This window comes from Malus sylvestris, chromosome 3 (genome assembly GCF_916048215.2).
Source record: "Malus sylvestris chromosome 3, drMalSylv7.2, whole genome shotgun sequence".
NCBI lineage: Eukaryota > Viridiplantae > Streptophyta > Magnoliopsida > Rosales > Rosaceae > Malus > Malus sylvestris.
The window spans coordinates 26,298,603-26,323,735 of NC_062262.1; the positions used below are offsets into that span (position 1 = coordinate 26,298,603).

Here is a 25,133-nt window from a genome sequence, read left to right on the forward strand (position 1 = left end):
TTTAATTAAAATGTAAATCTAAATAAATTAATATAATTTCTAGAAAAATAATATAAAATCTCAATAATACAAATACGTAGATTATAATAGTGAAATCCAGGAACGGGAATCACAGTAAAGTTACTTTTCTGCCCCATATTTCTTATTCATGTTTTGTTTTAATTAGAGGGTTAAACTGGTAATTTCATAGGATTTTGGTTGACAATGAATGTTTTATTAATTAGTAGAGATAAGTATTTTCAAAACAAAAGATAATAATTAAAAGGGAGTTTTAATGAAAAAAGCTTGAGTAAAGTTTATTTTAACAAAAAAAAAATCATATAACTTTATTAAATGAAAAAGACTTAAACTTTAATGAAAATTCTTAACAATAAAACCATCTAATAACTTTATTTAATGAAAAAGACTTAAACTTTAATGAAAATAACAAAAGTTTAATATAATAAAAATAAAATAGAAAAAGTAATATAAACTTGACTCGCGGGTTCCATCAGAGACATTTTTTTTCTGAAACTGAAAGGTACTAAACTATTTCAGAAAATTAAACATTAATTATTTTTGAAACTAAACACGAGTACTACAACTATTTCTAAAATTCAACATGGGCACTACACTATTTCTGATACTGAACCCAGATGATTCTAATCTCATATGTTCTTAGCACTTTTTTTTTTGTTAGCATAACAAGATCAGTTCACATATATGATTTGTGTGTACACTATAATTACGGGGTGTGATATCCACACACCCAATTTTACTTCTCACACACTTTTTTAATTTTTGGCTGTCGGATCGGATGAATTGAAGAAGATCAACGGACAGAAATCATCAAGGGGTGTGTGAGAAGTAAAATGGGGTGTGTGGATAGCACACCCCTATAATTACTCATGTTTAAGTTTATAAAATAAAAGGGAAAATTAGGTTCACATCCTTCTTTTTGTTACTCCATTGATTAAAATCCTATTCATTTTCAATTTTTGATCAAGGTCCTTGGTATTAATAACATCATTAATTATTTGAATAATAAAATATTTTTATTTTTAAATATATTCCTTTAGTGTTAAAAATGTTACAATTAGTATATTTATATTTATGGCTAAATTTTTTATCATATATTTTTATTTTTAGTTTGTACCAATTTTTAATTTGCAAATATTTTTTTAATTTGTACCAATTTTCTTTTCATTTTTAATTTGTACCCATATATTAGTTTCTTTTTGTGCCCATATTTTTTAAAGTTTTATTTGTGTTTGTACCCATGTGTATACCATCATGTGACATTGTATATTTAATCAATGATAGAAAAATTACATATGGTATATTTATGTTTTATGCCTAAACTTTGTACCATATATTTATATTTTTAGTTTGTACCCACTTTTAATTTGCAACATTTTTTTTTTAAATTTGTAGTATTTTCTTTTTAGTTTTATTTTGTACCCATTTATTAATTTCTTTTAGCACCTATATTTTTAAAAATTCATTTGTACTCATAATTTTTAATCTTTTATTTGTACCCTAATTTATTTATGATGTACCCATTCTTCTTTATTAATGTACCACTTTGTTATATGTGAAATGTACCAATTTTTTTGTAAAATGTACCAATTTTTTTAACACTATGGATACATTCTTTTGCCATTTATTATTTCTTATTTTTACATAGTTTTTATCCATTTATTCAATTAAAATGTTTGAATTTTTTTTATTATAACCGTTTATAATAGTATTATAATGAAGGATTTTAAATTTATAGGATTATAAATCTCATAAAATATCAAACAATTAATTGCAAAACTATAAGAATATAAATATTAATAGTAATATAATGAGGTGTACAAAGTTAAGAGACCTTGATCAAACTTTGAATACTATTAAGGTTTTAATCAAAGAATGTTAAGGATTAGGGACCGCAATCAAATTATCCCTTTATAAAATCACAAGCATTTGGGACCTCTAAAGTCTTTCTTTGCTGCTTCCAAATGATTAGACATTCATGTTGCTGCTTTCAAACGAGAAGCCTACAAGCATTTGGAACCTCTAGAGTCTTTCTTGCCACTTTTATTGACAGAGCTTTAAACTTTAGGGATGGATTATTTACACCATCGTACTGCAAACTTTCTTCTTCATTTATATCTAGGATTGTTATGCTCACTGACCTCTTTGAATTTAACAATACTGGGACGCTTCGATGATTTGTGGTTCATGATCCCCCTTCACATGTTCAGTTATCTTGTTCTGATTCTTCTGAAGGACAAGTGGAGCAAGAAAGCAACGGGAGGAGATGGGACAGACGAACGGCGGAACGAGAGCAAGGAGAGAGCCAAGGATAAATGCTTCTTCCACGCGCTTGTAGACTACCTTTTTTTTTTTTTTTTTCATTAAATAAAATTATAATATGACTTTTAGGGAAAATTCAAAATTTTGAAATTCTTTTAATTAGTTTTTGTTAATAAAAATGATAATAAAAAAAACAAGAGAATTGTTATTGTCATTCCAAAATCTCATTTGCACTCTAAACTTTTTATAATTAGAAAGAAAAGTACACTTGTGAGAAGTGCAAAATGAGATTTTTTGAGTGCTAATAATAGTTCCTAAAAACATTTATTAGTAATTTAAAATATATTTGAAGTTGTTGTCGAATTTGACAGCAATCACTTTTGTTGTCAATCCATATCATGCCACATAGAAATTGGCATTTTAATTGAAAATCACTAATGCTGTCTTTTTTTTTTCACTGTTATTGTTGTTGTAGATTCTTTTACTCCTCCTTTGGAAATGCTCAAATGAGTGGCTAAGTACTGAGGATGCTTTGATTGATTACTTCAAATTAGTAGTTGTTGGTGGGATGCCTTCCTTTCACACCCACTTGGATTTGTTGAGTTATTTATCATTTCATCTTTTTTAGATATTATAATAAATAATACAGCAATATTCCGATGCACAATTAATTAATTAATTTTTCTTTGCCTTCCGTTGCTGTGTCTACTTCCTCAAATTTGATCCTCAATTTTCTTTGGGCAGCAGATGTGCACATGTTAAATTTGGAAAATGTTTACTTCCCCAATTGTTAGATTCTATAATTATAATTTATATTTATATGCAATGAATCAGAATCAACAGCTATGGCTTAAGCAATTGTTGTAAGTTGTAACCAAATATTTACATAAATACTAAAGAAAGGAAAATTGTTTTAAGCGAAAGGAGAAATCGAGAGTGAAAATTGTTACTCGGAAAGAAAAAAATGTTAGAAATGGTAGTTAGATTATTATAATGAACGGAAAGACTTGAGGAGTTATATTTAGTTACGAGTTTAAAAGATTTTAAAAGAGATTATAAATTCAATGGTATTTAATCAAAATTTTAAATGAATCTATGGAAGTCTATGGTTATTGAATCAAAATTTTAAGGAAACTTTAACGAAAACTTCATGCATATTCTGATATTCAATGAGGAATTGATTTTAAAGTATTTTAAAAAATTAAGAATTTTGATGAATTTAGAAAGATTTTATAGTGTATTTTAAGTTTTAGGAAATCACACCTCTCCCCTAAGATTTTGAATGAATTCACATGGAGTTTATGAAACTCCATTAGAATTCCATCCAACATCACGGATTTATAATTATTTTAAAAACCTTCAAAATCTTAATTGATACATCCCCTAAACGTAAAAAAGTAAACATAGAAATTAAAAAAGAAATTTGACAAAAAATTTAAAATAAAAGATAAAAGAGAACTACCCATTAACTGGAAAAAAAAAAAACAAACAAAACAAAGCATGCAAATCATATTTAATTTATAAGCAAATGCTAAGTAGACCAAATTTGCAAATCATATGACGTATCATTAATATAAAATAAACATGTTAATAAAATTTAAGTAATAATTCAATTATCAATAACTACGTCATGTGGTTTATAAAATTTAATTCAAATATTTGATGTTCATAACATACCTTTAATTTACAAACACATATATAAGAGAGAGATATCAAAAGAAGAATTTTGAGAATTTTGGGGAAATTTTGAGCCGTCGAGGACATTTTAAGAAGGACAAAAACGAAGGAAAAGTGATGCATGCATGTGTAAATTGTAATGAAGAAGTGATGAGTCGAATCAAGACAAAAACAAAATAAAATTGTGTGATTGAAAGGGAAATCTAGATTTTGGAATGTTCTGTTGTAAACATCAATGTGAGTCCCCACATGTACTGTCGAGAGCCGTCATTCATCGTATTTGGAGGTACCAAGTTGCATCTTTCGTGCATGCCAAAGGAAAAAAACACGAGCAAATGACGTCATTTTCTTCTCATTATTTGATCGGAAGATATGATACAAAATTGAGTGTAGTAATATTTTTTGATTTATATAGCGGATTTTATTTAGTGAAATAAGAATTTGTTGTTGTTGTATTCAATCGGAATTTTGACAGATCTTAATAGATTTATAAATTGATGAATTTCTAATAAAATTTTGAATGAATTTCCTCAAAGTTATAGGGGTGGAGGTGCTACTTGTAAATGTTTAAAATACACTCTCAAATTTTCTCGAATTCCCCAACTTTTTAAAATCTTTTAAAATCAATTCTTGCTGGATACACACCTGGATTGTTGAAAACTCTTTTAAAATCTTGAATGAATATATTTATGGCTCGTTTGAATGTGCTTTTAAAATGACTGAAAGCACTTTTAGAAAAAAATCTTTTTAGGTTCCAAAAACATTTGAAGTGCTTTCTGCAAGAAGTACCAATTATGTGCTTCTTCTAGGAAGCACTATAAGCGATTTTTCAGGATTTACTTAGATTTTTACTAAAAATTGGTTCTAAAAACATTTTCACAAAAAGTGCTTTCAGTTATTGTAAAAGTATATCCAAACGAGCTCTTAGACTTTCAAAAAATAACTTAAAATCCTGAATACTCCTAAATTTGTAATAAAAAAAAATTAAAATCTCAATTAAATTCACCCCTAAGATTACTTGAAAAAGAAGCAAAAGAATCTTAGGGAAAAGGGTCCTTAAAACTTAATACTTATCAAGAAACATCAGAATCAAGTTGTTGAATCTGATTGCTTATGTGGTGCAATGATGTGCATTAGACGGCTACGGCTGTGACCGTCATCTAGCAGTGGGGTCGCGACAAATTGACACCATAAACTTATGTCATGGGAAAATCATGAATCGAAGAAGTCATAAATACGGAAATGAAAATGACCAAGGATCAATTACCCCTCTTAATCAAATCTAGACCAGAGGATCAATTACGGACAAAGATTGTCTGTCCTCCTTGTTTCCGTGCCTTTCCGTAATTTTCTGTTTTATGTGATCACGGTTAAGTCACGTCAACATTTTATATTGTTTTTTTAAAGAGATAATAAGACAAAAATAAATAGTAATATAAAATGTTGACGTGGTTTACCGTGACCACACAAACTTGAGGGTATGAGAGGGCACGAGAACAAGGAGGGCAGACAATCCTTGTCCATCAATTACCCCTCTTAATCAAATCTCGTTCTTGACTTTTATAAGCACTGAATTACTGATTGTATTGTGGGATTCACGTACTTTTTTATTTTGTATGCGTTGATAAACGCATAAAAAGTCAAGAATCAAAATAATTTCAATACTCGTTCCACCCAAGTAGACATTCTTATTCATGGCCGCTTTCTTCTGCTGGAATTTGGAAATTTTCAATCAGCAAAGCAGGATAATGTAAATGCAGACAGATGACAAGAGTTCGGATTCCACCAGGAAAAGGCTTAGCAACTTTGTTCTGAGATTGTAAGTTTATATTACTCCCTAATCAATGGGAGCGTGTTATATTAGGAGGAGAAGATCTTGATTTTTGGCAAGGTCGTAGATTCTTGAAAGCTGCATATGAATCAAATTATTTCCCCAAAAAAAAAGACAACTCCTTCAGTACAAAATATACGGCAGTCACGATCAACAGTGTTTAGCTAATAAGAACCATAATCTCGTCTTGTTCTTTCCCTAGGAAATGAGAAATTACCGTCCAAATGATAAGTTCCTGATTGAGTTCTTTCCCAGGCATGACAAAGTTCTATCCAAATTTCCCCATCAGTGTCTCGAAACAGTCTTTCTAACTACAATAATGCATACAACGAAAGAAACCGAAACATCTACAAAGAACCAGATTTCATTAGCACAAGATTTCAAGAATACATGATTTTGTAGTTTTTGCTAGGTGAAATCATCTGTAACTCCACATTTCTGATCTGTGGACACAATCAATTGAGCATGTTTAGTCAGAGAAGTAGAAGATGAAAATATATGATTCACATATGAAGCTCCAATCCCGACAACAATTCAAAATCGCAAATAACAGGATCTGCTATTTTTTTACTTTCTGTGTTTGTGTAAGAGTAGGGTGAATTCAATAACTAGCAATGCACTCTCAATCATTTGAACAAGAAAGAAAATGAGTCATTGCATGGAAGAAACTGCACTATACTGTTAGGATAGAACAAGAATGAGATATATTTCTCCGTGTTATTAATCTCGTTGAACAATTAAGAAACTCTCTAGCTATTCTGATTGTTTTCGTCTAGAAAATTGCCTAATGAATTCAATCACAAAACTTTCATCATGAACAATATGGCACAAAAATGAACAAAGAACAAGGAGAGGAAGATCCTGATATTACTCCAACTCCTTTAGAGCAACTCCAGCGTATCAAAGGGCCCTAGGGCAACTTTCTATTGAATCCCCTCTAATGAACAGTAATTGCTTTTAATGAATAGTAATTACATTTTGCATCTCTATCCCTAACTGAATAGCCATGGCAATAGGCAATATTATTTTTTATTTTATAAAATAATACAAAATAATTTTATTTGTAATTTCGGATAAAATTTTTAATCGTTCTTGTTGCGCCATGTGTCATTATCTAAAAAAACAATTTTTGGTGATAGATTTCGATAAAATTTTTATCCAATGCCGTCGTGCCACATGTTGTTACCTTTTCAAAATCATTGAGGATAGATTTCCGGTAAGATTTTTAACCAATCACGCTGCACCACGTGTCACAATCTCTTTACAATCTTTGAGGATAGATTTCAATCAGATTTTTAACGAATGACGGCATGCCACGTGACATTATCAATCAGATTTTTAACGAATCGATGGTCAAAGATTTTAAACTTCGTTGACCATCGATTAGAGAGACGTGGGACTTATTTTTTTTAGCATATCCTTGTAGTACTCGTCACTATGAGCGTATAGGCGAAAGCTGTTTGCGAGTCCGGATTATAACGGTATAGTTACAGACGTTTGAATTTGGTTAATTATATTTTGGTTTATAAGTTAATTGAACTCCCACCTTGTGGGAAAGAAGCCAATTAAATTTTAGGCACAAACATGAAGGAACCAACGAGAAACAGGAGCAAGGAGGGGACTGATTATTCATCTTCCAAGTCTTGAATTGATTTCTCCATCTCTTTAGCATGTTCCTAGCTTCATTTGATCTTCAAAAACGTCCATTCCTTGTGCTCCACACTCATGCAATCCAATTCAGCCCAAAAGTGCTCTAAAATGCTTCAAAATGCAATTTCTTGCCAACTTTGCCAATTAGACCTACAAACACACAAAAATAGTTTAAATCACTATAATAAACACAAACTCGCTATGAAAATGCAAGAAAACAAGCTAACTAAGTTGCATAAATATGCTCCTATCAACTGCTCAAGTAGAGGGATCATGGCATTAAGAATCAGAACAGGGTCTTTTTCAAATTCCATAACTGGTGAAAGCCTTTCCCTCTTTACCTTCACACTCTCCCCTCCACACTCAGTTTGCCTTCCTTAGTTGTCAGCCTAAAGAACTCATCCTCCATTGCATCAACACTATTCCCATACACATCAACAACCTCTCCCTTCGACGACAATGGAAGCAATGTATGAATAATTGGTTTAGATTTCACCAACAACACGAATTTAGTCTACACAAGCTCAAATTTATCAACTTCTTTGCCAACAAATAGCGAAAAAATGTCATCGGCAATGACCTAAGCCTCTTTTGTTGCTGCAAATAACCCACATTCAATAAACCTATCAACACAAATCTCAGGCCTACGCAAAAAATACGAGTTACCTTTTTTTCCAACACTGATCATAATGATATCCAACCCAAATTTCTTTAGTTCTGCAATTTGAGACTCGGCCTTTTTACCCCAGAGTTGTTGAAACTGCTGCAGAAGCCTCGATCATCGGTGATCACAACAATGGTAACTTCCTTATAGGCCTAACATTTGCTAGAGGGACATCAATGTCTTCACACTAAAGCCGCTCATTGATGTCGTATAGGACCTCCACAAGCGTCTTAGCAAAGGTTCGGCCATTGATGACTGCTTCCTGGGCCCTTGGAACCCTGGTAGCTGCCACGAGCTTCATGGCTTTGGTGATTTTCTGGGTATTTTTTATGGAATCAATTCAGACCCGAAGCTCATGCAAACCGCAGTGGATTACTGAAGATTGAGAACTGAAAGGTTAGGGAGACTGGGTAAATTTAGGGAAAAAAGGGGTTTAAGGTTTCTAACGTGTTAGAAATTGGGGGTTTTGCAGGAGTATTTATCAAATATAGCAAAAAATTAACCTTTAATTTTAAAAATGTCAATTTTTATAAAAACTTTTAGATATATCCAAAATTTCACTTAAATATACACAAATACCCTTAAATTTAACAATTAAATAAATTAAAGGCTTTTTAGCTAAAATGGTTCGTGACATTGACATAACTCCTTCATCTGGTCCTTAACAATGAAAATCAATAGTAGTGTCATTGAATTTGTCTATCGTGAATCATTTTAGTCTTTCTCTAAATTTATCAATCGTGATCATTTTTCTCTCTTCGTTAAAAATCTGCCAATTGCCCTGTTAGTGCGATGATGTGGTGCCACATGGGTCTCACAAATACAATCATATAACGACATGTGGATTAACTTTAAAAACTATTTTTATATTTAAAACTAAAAGTGATATTAGTAAGAAAAATAAAAATTATAAATAAAAAATTTAAAAAAATTAAAAGAAGTCGTCTTCTTCATTTGGTGGGTAAATATAACAGACATGCCAAAATCAAAACCCTAACCTACCTAAACCCTTATTCTCTCACAATCCAAACCCTCCACCTTCCAATCCAAATTTCCGCACCCTGAGATAAATTTAGTGGTTCTTTCTTAAAATTTTCCTTCTCCAATTGGGTTCGAAGATTATAAAGAATTGATGCGATTCGGAAAGAGATTATGTGTTCATGAATTGGCGACGGGGGTAGAGACTCGGGTCATGGGAAGAAAGAAGGCATTGAAGGCATGATTGAAATATTGCTGCTCCCACTTGCAGTAACCACAACGACGCTCAATGTCGGTGATGAGGGGGTTGAAGGGGATAGGGTTAAGATGGTGAAGTGTAGGAGCGAAAGTGAAGTTGGACTGGAGCTTTGAGGTGACTGTGGCTAAAAAACCTTTAATTTATTTGATTATTAAGTTTGAGAGCATTTGTGTCTATTTAAGTGAAATTTTGAATATATTTAAAAGTTTTTATAAAAAGTGACTTTTTTGATATTAAACGTTTTTTTGCTATATTTGATAAATACTCGTTTTGTAGAGACCCTGAGGATTGAATTGGACACAGCCATTGGGTTCTGGTTCTACTTTTGCAGAGATTGAACAAATTCAAATCTCTGCAAAAGCCTTATCGGATTAAACTTTACGAAAGCATCACAATTGATTTTTTTTTCTTTTCTGAAAATCGGATCTTTGCAATAACATTTTTGCTGGTGGAAATTTACTCCTGAGATTTGTGGACTCGGGAGTCAAATTGTTGGTGGAGCTGAGGATTTTTTATTTTTTGGATAGTTTTGTACAATAAAAATGTTACTCTTACCACATATTTATGTTATAATTGGAGAGATTTTTAATGTGTCGGGAAAACAGACTGGTACACCAAGTGTCATAATACAAGTAGTTAGAGAATTTTTTTTTTCAGTTTCTAACCACTTGTATTATGACACTTGATGTATTGAGTAGTGTTCCCATCACATTGAAAAAATTCTCCATTAATTGTATCATATCTCTAATAGAAATGAGACTCACATGCATTGACGGACTTTACCTCTATTAGAACAATATTACAAATAATAATATAAATAGGTGATAAGTCCAACATTACTCATTGTACCATGCACTTGCATGCCTGGGTCTTCAATGTCGTTGAAAAGGATAATGCTAGAGAAACTAAATTTAGAGACAAAATTTGTAAATGATGTATCATCAATATAAATGAACACGTTTATCAAATCTTAAGTAATAAACTAATCATCAAATTCTATGTTCTTTTTTTTTTGAAACATCGGACAGGTTGGAAAGAAGAAGTTTTATCTAATGAAGTTTTTTTTTTCCCGAACAAACAATATTATCTACCCTAGATGAGTAGTAGATTCGTTCTTACAATGAGTTAGCAATAATATGATTCAAATTCTTTTTATACGACAGTCAAACTAAGATCACTTACTTTTAAGTGAAGTAGAGGAAAAATGTAAATCTCGTTAAAAACATGAGAATAAATTGTAGCAATGCTTCTTCAACTAAAAATCAATTATCATTGATCCTTTAACTTATCAAAATATGTAGCTGTTTGGATCAAAACTTAAACTTTGGGCTCGGGGGAAGTTGGCCCAAATAGCAGCCTAAAAGGAAGAAGCCCAGTCAAGGCCAGTCAAAACCCAGCCGAAGTCCAGAAGACAGGAGAAGCCCGTTTCCGACTAGGTGCAGGCCATGCAGACTACTTGCTCACCTACCCAATGGCCAAGTGGTATAGACCAGCCAAGTAATCAGCCCAAAAAGTACTTTTAAATGGCAGTACAAGTAAATAGTTGATGAGTCACTATCATTCAAACTACATTCGGGCAAGATTATTGCTACAGGAGGCCAAGCCAAGGTGTCTATAAAAGGAGAAAGAAAAGTCAGAATCAAGGACACTCAAACAAACAAACAAGAAAAAGCACAAACTCTGCTCAAAGCCAGATTTGCCTTCAAAATGAAGCTGTAGTTAGCCCAAGCCTTCATCCCTTTTGGGATAAACCTTTTGTAATAGCTCTGCTACCCTGTTCAACACCTGCTGTAGTATCGATTTTCTTTCTGCAAACTCATTTCCCAACCCCTTTTCTAAGCCTTCAAACCTTCTGTTAACCCACAAAGATAGGAAGTTGCAAGACGATCAGCCTTGCCCGACAAGGTTAAACCTTGCCCGACCTCCTTTGTTTTTGTCTTTTCATTCTTTAGCCTAGCAATATGTTGTATACTACAAGTTGTATCCAAGTTATTTCTAGTAATATGGCTATTAAAAAACTCTCTCAGCGCTTGAATCCTATTTGAATATGTCTTCACAGTTCAAGTTAGATCTAAGTTCTAAGCCTTCGGGCATATAAGATTTGATCACCCTAAAAAGTCCTTGGCCTCAAGGCATAAAAAAAACCTGATGTGGACTTAACCCATCCACTACAAGCTTTGATAACAAAAAGTCCGAAGTTACTTGGGGCGCAAGTAATCGACCTGCCACTTGGTTTTATTTCTGTTATATTATGATGACCATATAACATTCGAGTACGGGATGAATTCTGATGGGAAACCTCAAGGCCTATTCAAGGCCCCACAAAGGCACCTATTTGGATTCATCCTATTTCTCGGGCAAGAACATTGAGTATAGAAGAGGTTCTGATGGGAAGCCTCAAGGCCTATTCAAGGCTCCACAAAGGCACCTATTTGGATTCATTCTGCTCTTTGAGCTCAGGTAATCAGAAGTATAATGGTTATAAGACCCATATAACTCATAAAAGGAACCTTATGTGTTTGAGTACTAAGTTAGTTATTTATGGGAAGCCTCAAGGCCTACACCTAAGGCCCCACAAAGGCACCTGTCAATAACTAACATAGTCTCTCAAATATATATAATTAAAACTCAAACATCCGTTCTACATCTACCATGCTGAAGATGGTAGTGGCACGCCTGAGCAATTCAAAGTTAATCTTGATCGTGAGCCTCAAGGCCTACATTCAAAGCCCCACAAAGGCATCTTTCAAAGTTAACTCTGTCCTTCTCTTTCAGCCTTACCCGACAAGCCTTGCCCTACAGGCTTTGCCCGACAGGCCCACCAGTAAAGCAGAAGCATGATAGAAAGCATCAACCGGCGCCAACCTCTCGGGGAGCTGTGTGCTCGTCGGCCAGGAAGCATTCCCCACGGAAATTCCCGCCACGAACAGTAGCTATAATCATTTTCGTCAAAATTTTGTCAAAATAAATTATATTGGAAAAACAATTGCTACAATTAGAGTCTCTCAACTAATCAAAACGTGTAACTATAGTTTTTTTTCGTCAACTTCTTGAAAATTTTGTCAAAGTAAGTTATGTTGGAATGATCATTGCTACAATTGGGTTAAAGTTTGAGGGACCATTGATTCAATTGAGTAAAAGTTAAGGGACCATTTATTCAGTTAGATTAAATTGAGGGACCAATGGTAATGAATTTTTAATTGAGGGACCATAGCTCCACGTTTTGATGAGTTGAGAGATCAATAATAATAAATTTTTCGTCGAAAGATCATTGGTCCAATTAAATTAAAATTAATGGCCTATTACTAAAATTTAGTCGAATAAATAAATTAAAAATATAAGAAGAGTAAAAATGTGAATCTCATTAAGATTTTAGGACTGCAAATAATTACAAGGACTGTAAAAGTAAAAGCAAAAGAATTTACAGTTTTGAACTGTACAAGCTGCACCCCGAAACACCAACGACCAACCACCGCGACAAGGAGGCCTATACGGTGTTATTTGGACCGCCGACGAGTACTGGCTTTGGAGGGACTAATTACTGACTCCAGGACGATGCTGTAGCACTTTCTCCTGCAAACTACGACTGCCTTAGAAACACAAACCAAACATTGGACTGCAATTCTTGGGCATCGAACACGATGCTGGTAATGTTTCAGTGAATCCCTTTTGAAATATGATTTGAAATTGGGGAGAGAAATGTCGAAGCTGTTTCAGAAGGTTGCTGGGTTCTTTACCAATCGGACTATGGTGGGAATGGACAAAGCTGGCAACCGTTACTTTGCCAGAAAAGAGGAGGTCGATGGCATCAGTAAAAGTCTCTCTCTCCCTCCCTACTGTTTTTTGTTTTCGTTTATGCTGCATTATGGCTCATTGGTTTTGTTCAGCTTGAGTTTTTGTGATTGAATCTCTTGAATTTGCCAATTGGGTTGCCATTATTGTGCTTCAAAATTTGCTACACGGGGATAAAGGAATTGCATTGACTTTTTTTAGGTGTGAAACGAACTCTGTTTTGATTTATGATTGCATTTCTTAATTTGGTAATTGCATTGTTCCTATATTTTGTTTTGGAACAAACGCATTAGATAAAGGTTTTTTTCACTCTAGGAGCTGTAGTTAGAGAAGTGGAATTCATTCTGTCTAATTCATAAAATGGAAGCCATCATAGCTAACATCTCCTGTTAACCGTTCATTAGTTTCTAAGGCATGTGTTCTGATTAGTTGAGCTGAATGTTTCTTATCTATGAAATGAAATACTAAAGTTTGCATTGAGTTGTTTGTCAAGGGTAAGATAATTGATTACAATGTGGTATAGCATGAAGAATAATGAAGCTGTTAGTACACCTAATGCTCTTTTTTTCTTTTTGTCCATTCTCGTTGACACGCTAGTGAAAGAGAAAAGATGGGTGGCATTCAAGGGTGAGGACGATCCGACCTCAATTCCAGGTACTTTCTTTGGACCTGATACAACTTTTGTTCAGTTTCAAATCCTTGGTTCACTTGCTTCGGAAATATTTTTCTTTGAGTTATCATATCAACTAAAACTCCGCCTGTGTAAGTTTATCTTACATTGCCGGTCCCAAGCCCGGGTAAAGGAGGAGGGGGAGGGCGTCAGGTAGTCAACAGCTGGCACTCCACAATACGTCGAATCCTTATGAAAATGAATCCAGAACGAAATCGCACTAAAGCTAGGGCGTCACCCGTAAGTGGCGCGCTGTGTGGCCCGAGCACAGTGATAAGTGAGCAAGGGTCGCTGTATCTTCATCGGCACCCGAATGCAATGTTAAATGAGCAAGGGGGCCATAGAAACTTCTTTTCGAACGACTCCACTCAAAGTTGTTTGGGAGCATATGCTCCTATCAACTGTACACAGGACACACAAAAGAAGTACTTTGATTCTATTGGACGGGGGAGGGTGAAGAAGCTATGACAGAAGGGTAGAGTTCAAGAGAGTAGAATGCGTTTAGGAACGTGGAATATAGGAACCTTAACGGGAAAATCTATGGAAGTAGTGGAAGTTATGGTGAGGAGAAGGATAAATATTATGTGCCTACAAGAAACTAAGTGGGTTGGTCTTAAGGCAAAGGATCTAGAAAACTCAGGGTTTAAACTTTGGTATTCGGGCACTAATAGAACGAGAAACGGTGTTGGCATCATCGTGGACAAGACCTTGACACAAGATGTTGTAGATGTCAAGAGGGTAGGAGATAGAATCATGGCAATCAAGATTGTAATAAGACAAGAACTCATCAATGTGATTAGTGCGTACGCACCTCAAGTAGGGTTGGATACGAGTTCGAAGGAGAAATTTTGGGAAGACCTTGGAGACTTGGTGCAAGGAATTGCCTAGACGGAGAAGTTATTTATAGAAGGAGATTTAAATGGACACGTGGGCAGGGAGACAGGCAACTATGGAGGTTTTCATGGTGGCCATGGTTTTGAGGAGCGAAACGAGGATGGGGAAGCTATCTTGGATTTTGCAATGGCATATGATCTCTTCTTAGCCAACACCTTCTTTAAGAAGAGAGAAGAACATGTGATCACCTAAAAGAGTGGGTCGTCAAAAACACAAATAGATTTTCTTCTAATGAGGAAAGGGGATCGTATAACTTGTAAGGATTGCAAAGTTATACCGGGAGAGAGCTTGACTAATCAACATCGCTTGTTGGTGATGGATGTACATATCAAAAGAGTGAGAAAAAAGAACAAGACTTGGAAGTGCCCAAGGACTAGATGGTGGAATCTAAAAGGAGAAAAACAAGCCATTTTCAAAGAGAAAGTAATCACCCAGTGTGGGTGGGATAGAAAGGGGGAAGCTAACCAAAGGTGGGATTCCATGGCTAGTTGTATCCGAAAAGTAGCAAAAGAGGTATTAGGAGAGTCCAAGGGCTTTGCTCCACACCAAAAGGAATCTTGGTGGTGGAATGAGGAGGTACAAACAAAGGTGAAGGCTAAGAAGGAATGTTGTAAAACCTTATACAAGGACAGGACCGATGAAAATGGTGAAAGGTATAGAAGAGCGAAGCAAGAGGCGAAGAAAGCTATGAGAGAAGCTAAGTTAGCGGCTTATGACGATATGTATAAGCGACTAGATACCAAAGAAGGAGAGTTGGATATCTATAAACTAGCTAGAGCAAGGGAAAAGAAGACAAGGGACCTAAACCAAGTGAGGTGCATCAAGGATGAGGATGGAAAGGTTCTTGCTACAGAGAACGCGGTCAAAGACAGATGGAGAGGTTATTTTCATAATCTTTTCAATGAAGGACATGAAGGGAGTACTTCTTTAGGCGAGTTGAGTAACTCAGAAGAGTGTAGAAACTATTCTTTTTATCGTCGAATCAGGAAGGAAGAAGTGGTTGTAGCTTTGAAGAAGATGAAGCATAGAAAAGTAGTGGGCCCAGACGATATACCGATCGAAGTGTGGAAAGTCTTGGGAGAGACAGGTATAGCATGGCTCACTGACCTTTTCAATAGGATTTTGAAAACGAAGAAGATGCCAAATGAGTGGCGAAAGAGCACTTTGGTGCCTATCTACAAGAATAAGGGCGACGTACAAAATTGCATGAACTATAGGGGTATTAAGCTAATGAGTCATACAATGAAGCTCTGGGAGAGAGTCATTGAGCATAGATTGAGGCAAGAGACACGGGTTTCGGACAACCAATTCGGGTTTATGCCAGGCCGCTCAACCATGGAGGCAATCTATCTCTTACGAAGATTGATGGAAAGATATAGAGATGGGAAAAAGGATTTACACATGGTCTTTATAGATTTGGAAAAAGCGTATGATAGGGTCCCAAGAGACATTCTTTTGAGGATTTTAGAGAAGAAAAGAGTACGAGTAGCATATATCCAAGCTATAAAGGATATGTATGAAGGAGCAAAGACTGCCGTAAGAACTTATGAAGGACAAACCGAAAGCTTCCCCATAACTGTAGGATTACATCAAGGCTCATCCTTAAGTCCTTACCTTTTTGCGTTGGTAATGGATGAGTTAATAGGACATATTCAAGATGATATTCCTTGGTGTATGCTTTTCGCAGACGATATAGTGTTGATAGATGAAACTCAGGAAGGGGTAAATGCGAAGCTTAACCTTTGGAGAGAAGTGTTGGAATCTAAAGGTCTTCGCCTAAGCCGATCAAAGACAGAATATAAAGTGCAAGTTCAGTGCAAATGGAGGCCAAAATGAGTTAGGGGTGAGGATCGGAGATCTGGAAATACCAAAGAGCGATCGTTTTCGCTACTTAGGATCTATCTTGCAAAAGAACGGAGAATTAGATGGAGATCTCAACCATAGAATACAAGCTGGATGGATGAAATGGAAGAGTGCATCCGGCGTGTTGTGTGACCGCCGTATGCCACTGAAGCTCAAGGGAAAATTTTATAGGACGGCAATAAGGCCGGCGATGCTGTATGGCACAGAATGTTGGGCGGTGAAGCATCAACACGTACACAAAATGGGTGTAGCGGAGATGAGGATGCTTCGTTGGATGTGTGGGCACACGAGAAAAGATAAGATTAGGAATGAGGATATCCGAGGTAAAGTAGGAGTAGCCGAAATTGTAGGAAAGTTGAGAGAAAATCGGTTACGGTGGTTTGGACATGTGCAAAGAAGGCCTACTGACGCTCCGGTTAGAAGATGCGATTACGGGACAAAGGTTCAGGGCCGAAGGGGTAGAGGAAGACCTAGGAAAACTTTGGAAGAGACTCTAAGAAAAGACTTAGAGTATTTGGATCTAACGGAGGACATGACACAGGACCGAGCACAATGGCGTTCTAAGATTCATATAGCCGACCCTACTCAGTGAAGAAGGCTTTGGTGTATTTAACACAATACGTTGGAAATGAAGCAAAGCTTATTTATTGATATCTCCGATAAGTTATAAATATGTACATATACATGAGTTAAAATAAACAAACAAGAGGGAGCCTTCACAAAGGTTGCTTAGGAGAAGTCTCAGCAGTCGGTAGAGCCCCAGAAAGAGAAGGCACCGGAGGGGGATCATTCGGAGCCTCAGTACTGGACAGAACCCTAAAAGGAGGAGGCGTTAGAGGTTGATCATTTGGAGCTTCATTATGCGGTACAGCCCCAGAAGACGAAGGCAATAAATGCCTTTGGAACAAACCCACAAACCGCTGATGATCAAGTAAAACCTGACCATCAGATTCCTTCATCTGGTCAAGCTTCCTCTTCATGTTTGTAGCTTAGTTATGTGCGAGCCGGTGCAACTGTTTATTCTCATGCTTGAGCCCTCTAATCTCTTGTTTGAGACTCATCACTTCAGCTGCCAATGATTCAACTTGGCGGGTTCGAGCAAATAGGCGTTGGGCCATATTAGACACAGAACCTGCACACTGAACACTCAGAGCCAGAGAATCCTTAACAGCCAATTCATCAGACCATTTGGAAAGTAGTCTGTATTCTTTGGGAGTGAGAAGGTTCCTGGCCACCACCGCAGCGGTCATATCATTCTTAATCACCGAATCCCCAACGGTAAGAGGACCAGTAGGAGATAAGAAGGATGGGCGCCATATGTTGTCTGGAGAAGGCGTGGCTGCCTCTTCAACAAGGTTCAAGTCAAAACGACGGTCGGCGGGGCTAGACATTTTCAAAGGTGTTGAAGAGAGAAGAGGTCGGACAAATCAAGATCTTAGAAGTGCAAGAAGGGAGCTTCTACTGGTGAAGATTCAAGTGTGCTTTGAAACTTAATGCCAGCCTCTATAAAAATCTGCACTCGACGAAGCTTCAGAAATCGAAGAGGCGTCTGCCCAGAAATCGAAGAGGCGTTTGCTTTCTCAAAAGCTGGGCTGCTCAGAGACCACGCGGGCCGATCTCAGAAATCGAAGAGGCGTTTGCTTTCTCAAAAGCTGGGCTGCTCAAAGACCACGAAGGCTGATCTCAGAAATCGAAGAGGTGCTTGCTTTCTCAAAAGCTAGGCTGCTCAAAGACCACGAGGGCCAATCTCAGAAATCGAAGAGGCACCTGTTTTTTTTCAGCCTTGTCAACACCTGTCACATGCACACTCAACTTTGCTGAAATTACGGGCATTCTGTTGAAGATTTCTGGTGAAGTAGAAAGCACGTGAATCTTACTGTTCAATCATCCACTTTTCACACGCACCATCAGCTCATGGGTACCACAGATAACTTTGCCAAAGATCTCTGACAAAGTTTAGACACGTGAAGCTTGCAGCTCCCACTACATCGCTATGACCAAGAAGGGTAAAAGAATAGCAAAGAAACAACACTAACAAAGTTTAGACACATAAATTTTGAAGGTCTAGCTATCATATTATTACCCACAAGGGTAAAGGAACAGCATCACTGCTGGATAATTGGAAAGTTCCTGTGTGTAAACCTCTCGAGAGCCAGACTCCCAACATGATTACTTTCTCAAAAATCGAAGAGACACCGCTCTCCGAATCTCGAGAGTCAGACTCCCAGTAGGATTGCTCTCTCAAAAATCGAAGAGGCACCGTTCTCCGAATCTCGAGAGCCAGATCCCTGACAGAATTGCTTGTTCGAAAACCGAAGAGGCACTGCTTTCTCAACTTCGAGATCTAGATCTCCTTGGATAAAGCTTGTCTGTAATCTTCACACGCAACATCAGCTTTCCAGATACCACAGACCACTTTTTCAAAGTGCTCTGACACACGTGAAGCTGGCAGCTCCCACTACCGTGCTATGACCAAGCAGGGTAAAGGAATAGCATTACTACTTGTTAGGGAGACTCCTATATATGTGGACCCCCATCCTCAACGGACAGGCAGACCTGCAAAAATGCTCAACCCTTCCTCATATCTGAGAGGGCACTTTCAACGAAGCTTCTCGAAATACTCAGCTTTCTTTCCCCCCGATAATACCTCTGCAAACAAGCTACACCAGAGTAAGAATATCTCATATCATCAGGGTTAAAAGCAAGAGTATCTCATATCATGCTTTTTCCCTATCTTTCCTTTGGCCTTGTTCTTACCTGCAAGACAAGGAGAAAGAGAGCAATCAGTCAGCACTTGGAATCAAGCTTCCAGTCAGGAACTGACTGCCTGGAACCCTTTACCTGATTACTTACCTGGCATTGCTCTCGAGTACTCATCTTTAACATCTTATGCTTCCAGAGAAGATACCACATCTGCCTGAGGAACCGATAGGGAAAGTAAGAAGGATACAAGGAAGCATGTGGACACAAACGTAACAGAACACGTGCCGATACATCCACTACTTTGTCAACAGCAAAAGTATCTCATATCAGCAGGGTCGAACGTACTCTAGATTTGATGGACTTGTTTTGACCTTCAAATTCTTCAGTCGGTCTTATACTCTGGAGGAAACCAGAAAACCCTCCAGCCCAGCCCAGTTCAAGAATAAGCCTGTGAAAAGTTATTTCTTCAAAAGCAAAAGTATCTCATATCATCTATTCTCTTTTTCTTCTCTTTATCCTTCATGCTGCCTGCAAGATAGGGAGAATGAGAACAATCAGCCGGAACTCGAAATCAAACTTCTGATTTGGGACTGATTGGTTGAAGCTCTGATTGCTTACCTTGTCTGTCATCTCTTTCAGCAGATCCCCTAGCTCGGCGACTTGGGGGACTCCTACTACATGGTTTGTATTGCGCTTGACCAAGCTTGAAACTACAAGTAAGCTTCAAGTGAAATTGATACATTACCTTGTGCATCTCCACCAGTTAAAGATACCACCCCTGGATGGAGGAAGAGTACTTCCAGAGAAGATGCCACATCTACCTATGAGACAGATAAGGCAAGTGAAGACGATACCACATTTCGGTACTTAGAAGTTTCGTGATTACGAGATCATTCTCCCACAATATTTCCTAATGTTATTTGTACTAAATCATTCATTTGTACTCACTAAAGGAGAGCTTGAACCTATGTACTTGTGTAAACCCTTCACAATTAATGAGAACTCATCTACTCCGTGGACGTAGCCAATCTGAGTGAACCACGTACATCTTATGTTTGCTTTCCTGTCTCTATCCATTTACATACTTATCCACACTAATGACCAGATCAATAACTTAATACTTTCTGTTGTACCGAAGTCCTCACTGATTTTGTGCATCAACAATCCTGAAGTCCTTACCCTTTTGCGTTGGTAATGAATGAGTTAACAGGACATATTCAAGATGATATTCCTTGGTGTATGCTTCTCGCAAATGATATAGTGTTGATAGATGAAACTCAGGAGGGGTAAATGCGAAGTTTAACCTTTGGAGAGAAGTGTTGGAATCTAAAGGTCTTCGCCTAAGCCGATCAAAGACAAAATATATGGAGTGCAAGTTCAGTGCAAATGGAGGCCAAAATGAGTTAGGGGCGAGGATCGGAGATCAGGTAATACCAAAGAGCGACCGTTTTCGCTACCTAGGATCTATCTTGCAAAAGAACGGAGAATTAGATGGAGATCTCAACCATAGAATACAAGCTGGATGGATGAAGTGGAAGAGTGCATCCGGCGTGTTGTGTGACCGTCGTAGGCCACTGAAGCTCAAGGGAAAATTTTATAGGACGGCAATAAGGCCGGCGATGCTGTATGACACAGAATGTTGGGCGGTGAAGCATCAACACGTACACAAAATGGGTTTGGACATGTGCAAAGAAGGCCTACTGACGCTCCGGTTCGAAGATGTGACTACGGGATAGAGGTTCAGGGCCGAAGGGGTAGAGGAAGACCTAGGAAAACTTTGGAAGAGACCCTAGGAAAAGACTTAGAGTACTTGGATCTAACGGAGGACATGACACAAAACTGAGCGCAATGGCGTTCTAGGATTCATATAGCCGACCCCACTTAGTGGGAAAAGGCTTTGTTGTTGTTGTTGTTGTTGTATCATATCAACTAAAAGGGTACCCTATGTTGGGGTGTTGAAATATGGCTACCTATCCATATATACACTTTTGATATACAATGTCATTTGAAATGCATTGTTTCTATGGCCTTATTTTTTCCTCTATTTTTTTTATGCTCACTCCTTTTGTCATTTTAGTTGAGTGGATATGTTGGCTCAACAGGCAGCGGAAAAGGGCTCCAACACCGGAGGTAATCTTGACAAATGTTACTCTTTAATTCCTTGGTGTGATAAAGAAGAGAAATTTGTTTGGATTTGTTGGTAAAAAGCTGGAATATTTTTATGTTATTGTTTATTTTTGTTGGTAAAGGTAAAAAAGCTGAAATATTTTCTTTTTAATCACCATCTTATCTTCCTAGATGGTCCTGATATCATTTCCTCTATCTAATTCTTGTCTAAGAGACATTTTGTTATTGTCGTTTCGTTTCTTTTGTGTGATAATCTTTTCTACACTTCAGGAACTGGCAGAATTGGAAGCAAGACATGAACGAGTCCGGCAGAATGTTGCGCGTATGTGTCATTTCTACCATTAGTTTCTGGTTTCTTCTGCTACCATTGAGTTGTAGGTTTACTAAGAAGCCTTTATTACAAGATCATCTTCTGTTGGAATTTTAATCAAAATGTAGGATAAGTGAATCGAGGGATGTAATAGTTGCATATTAAGGTCTTATATCTTTGTCATGAATTTCTGAGATAAGAGAAGAGATGTAGAGAATGAGAGTGAGAGACGTCCACACATCCAAAGATAATGGCTAGTAGTGCAAGATTAGCCTCACCAGCCTTAACATAGGCCTCTTAGTTGTAAATACTAAATACTTGAATGCTGGCAACAGTGGCAAAAAAGAAGTTATCTTACATTCATTTCTTATGTGCAATTTTTTATTTTTTTTTTGGAAACTCTGTCAATTTTATACCAGTTAGCTGGTAACTATTTTGTTTTGATCTCAGTCAACAGATTACTCTTAATGCACTGTTCTCCGTATCTTTGAAAGGGTTATGCAGATCCAAATTGGGATCCGCCATATAATTTTGATAAGTTGATTGAAATCAGTTTTCTGGATTTTACTCAATGAATCCCATTGTTGATAATTTTCTGAAAATTCCCTCCAATTCCCTCACCAAGTTTGTCTCCTTATCATGACATCTTTAAAGTTTCAGTGGGAAATTGGTGTCACATACTTATAAGTTGGATTTGTATTTTGTTTTGATCTCAGTCAACAGATTACTCTTAATGCACTGTTCTCCGTATCTTTGAAAGGGTTATGCAGATCCAAATTGGGATCCGCCATATAATTTTGATAAGTTGATTGAAATCAGTTTTAAGTGCTTTCTGGATTTTACTCAATGAATCCATTGTTGATAATTTTCTGAAAATTCCCTCCAACTCCCTCACCAAGTTTGTCTCCTTATCATGACATCTTTAAAGTTTCAGTGGGAAATTGGTGTCACATACTTATAAGTTGGTTTTGCTTTACTTTCGGTTTTCTGTTTGATACAGAGATTTTAAGAAACATATATTTAACTTTTATGCCTTTTATTTCTCATAGTTCTAAAGAAAGAAGAAGAGGAAAGGAAAGCAAGAGAATGCAGTACACACAAAATCATCAACACCGGTCAGCTTCTTACTGGAATCTTTATGATATCTGTACCCTTGTGCTCATACAATTATTCATTATTATGAGCTATGCTTATAGATAAAGCCGGAGGTCCAGATTTGAAAAGTTTCATTTGGCAATTTCCTGGATCTTCTGAAGGTAACTTGTCTTTTGTATCCTACCCACCTCACATACATATTGTTTAGGATGAGAATTTATATAGTTAGGCAGATTATATGGATTTTTTCACAGAAAGGTTTTGCAGAATGAGGACTTTTATTTAAAGGCTATCTTTTAAGATTGTGGAGTCTTCGTTCCTAATTGATTCTGCGGAGCATTAAAATTTTTTGTCTTAATTATTGTATTTTCGAGGTAGAATATGGCATATTAATTTGTTTTCCTTGTTTCTTCCCAAAGGTGGTGTAAATCAGGAAGAATCTGTTGCCACAGAAGGAGTGAGGTAGGTCTGCTAACATGCGTAACAACACCACCACCGCTATATCCTGCCCAAGTTTGTTTTATCACCCATATTTCATGTTTCTTTGTGGCCATGTCATGTCTTTATGCTTACATTGTTGTGTTGTTAATATGTTACAGGAACTCCAAAGAGAAAGAGGCAAAGAAAGCAAAAGATGCTCCAGAGTATGTTCCATATTCCTCATCTGCAAGTTTGCGCAAGCATCGCTAATTACATCTTGAAATCATAAATAATATGATGATGACTGGAATTTGTGAATTCCCTTGTTCTGAAATCTATAAACAAAGAATCCCAAAATCTTCAAGTTTAAGGCGACATATATTAGGATGAATGTCATTTTCCCTAAAAATGAGTGCTGGATTGATGATACTACATGTTGAACTTTTTTTTTTCCAGGTCTACAGAGCTAACAGGATCCGGTCAAACATTCAGGCCAGGGACATGGCAGCCACCAACGTGAAGTCGAGTTGATAATGCCGTAATGCATAATTAAGGGTCCGACCACGCTAACCCTTGTGTCGAAGCATAATGCACGGATTTGTTCTGCCGGTGCCAGAGTATAGCTGAGTTGTTAGAATGTTGGCGAAGCTCCGTATGGTTCCTTGTAGGGAGCTTCTTTTGTGGCACAATGCAGTGCATTTGATTTTTGCTTTCCCTCTTGAGATCCAAAGAAAATAAAAAACAAGCACAGTACATCCTTCATTTTTAGTTTTTTGACAAGTGAATACAGAGTTATACACCAAATTTTGGTTACATTTATGTACATCGAAGTCGCTAGACTTGCGTAAGAATTTTGTTGTGTGATCAAGGTCTTGAGAAATAAATTTAAGGTTGTATGCCATATCATTCCAAGTGCCTGCAGTTACACAAATAAACACTCGGTTTATAGAAACAGTTTGAAACATTTGACTATAACATGCTCCGCCTAACACTAATTAGTTCTGACTTCTGACCAGCTATATTAAAATAACAATCTGGACACAAAATTGCTCAAAATATAATCAAAATTACCATAAAGTAGGGTTTGTTCTTAATATTAATGTTATGCAAACTACTTATGTTGTTTATTAGTAAAATTTAAACTTACATCTACTTAATTGAAACGTTATTCAAAAGTACAAAATTAAAAATGTCTTTTATTGTGTCTCAATTTACCTCATGCATTTTTCTTTTCTCAATTTATTACATAACTGTGCTAAAAGAGTCAGTAGCTTAGCGTGACAAGGGCTCTTTCTTCTTTTCAACTCGTGTACACATTTGGAACATCTAAAACATCAAAATTCAACCTAACACAAAAACAAAAAAATGAAAACTCCCGATCACGATCACGGAATTCTTAAGATCCTGTGAAAAAAAAAAAAATCTTCCTTTTCCCAGATTTTATTCACAATTTCTTGAACACATCCATACTTTCACTGTTGAAAACACCAAAAATTTCAAACTACGTCAACAAACAAGCATTTTTTTTCAAACTAGTTCGACAAAATGAGATAAAGTAGAACACAAAAAGAGATAAAGGGACACATAATATGTCGAAGGTAAATTGATATTTTGCGTAGAGCTCACACTTACAAGTAATCTTTGTCACTTAGCACTAATTTAGTGATACTTTTTTTACTTGGCTCCTTAATTGATGATTCTCTTCAAGATGCTTTGTTACTTATTCACAAAATTCTGTGCCTATGATCGGAACTGTTGTGTTATAAATCTCTATATAAAGATCATCTATGTAAAAAAAATTAATAAATATGGAATCCTTAGTTATCGAACTGTGAAAACACAAACGGTCGAATACTGTAAATATCTTACGAGCTGCCTCTATTTACTACAATTAATTGACTAAACGACTTTATTTTAATT

At 36.4% G+C, this 25,133-nt stretch overlaps 1 protein-coding gene and 1 pseudogene across 3 annotated transcripts; one reads left to right on the top strand and one right to left on the bottom strand.

Annotated features, from left to right (window-relative positions):
- Positions 1-6,541: 6,541 nt before the first annotated feature.
- Positions 6,542-8,911, bottom strand: LOC126617102 (ATP synthase gamma chain 1, chloroplastic-like; annotated as a pseudogene).
- A 3,836-nt stretch (positions 8,912-12,747) lies between these two features.
- LOC126614416 (uncharacterized) lies at positions 12,748-24,114 on the top strand. 3 transcript variants are annotated; one of them, XR_007620374.1, is made up of 9 exons: positions 12,748-13,156; positions 13,729-13,785; positions 21,339-21,391; positions 21,659-21,710; positions 22,748-22,813; positions 22,895-22,954; positions 23,213-23,306; positions 23,393-23,437; positions 23,670-24,114. XR_007620374.1 is itself a non-coding variant. In XM_050282076.1 (9 exons), exons 1-9 carry the CDS (start codon positions 13,039-13,041, stop codon positions 23,731-23,733), a joined length of 558 nt encoding a protein of 185 aa, XP_050138033.1. In that variant the 5' UTR covers positions 12,755-13,038; the 3' UTR covers positions 23,734-24,114. The 3 variants fall into 3 exon arrangements, 2 of the variants coding, with proteins under 2 accessions (XP_050138033.1, XP_050138034.1); XM_050282076.1 differs by having other exon boundaries at positions 12,755-13,156; positions 23,213-23,255; XM_050282077.1 differs by having other exon boundaries at positions 12,758-13,150; positions 23,213-23,255.
- The last annotated feature ends 1,019 nt before the right edge of the window (positions 24,115-25,133 follow it).

Bases quoted from the DNA above. Each gene is read 5' to 3' on its own strand.
- LOC126614416 (XM_050282076.1), top strand. From the start codon at position 13,039: ATGTCGAAGCTGTTTCAGAAGGTTGCTGGGTTCTTTACCAATCGGACT. The intron at 21,392-21,658 runs GTAATCTTGACA...TCTACACTTCAG, and splicing joins AAAGGGCTCCAACACCGGAG to GAACTGGCAGAATTGGAAGC. The intron at 23,256-23,392 runs GTAGGTCTGCTA...AATATGTTACAG, and splicing joins GTTGCCACAGAAGGAGTGAG to GAACTCCAAAGAGAAAGAGG.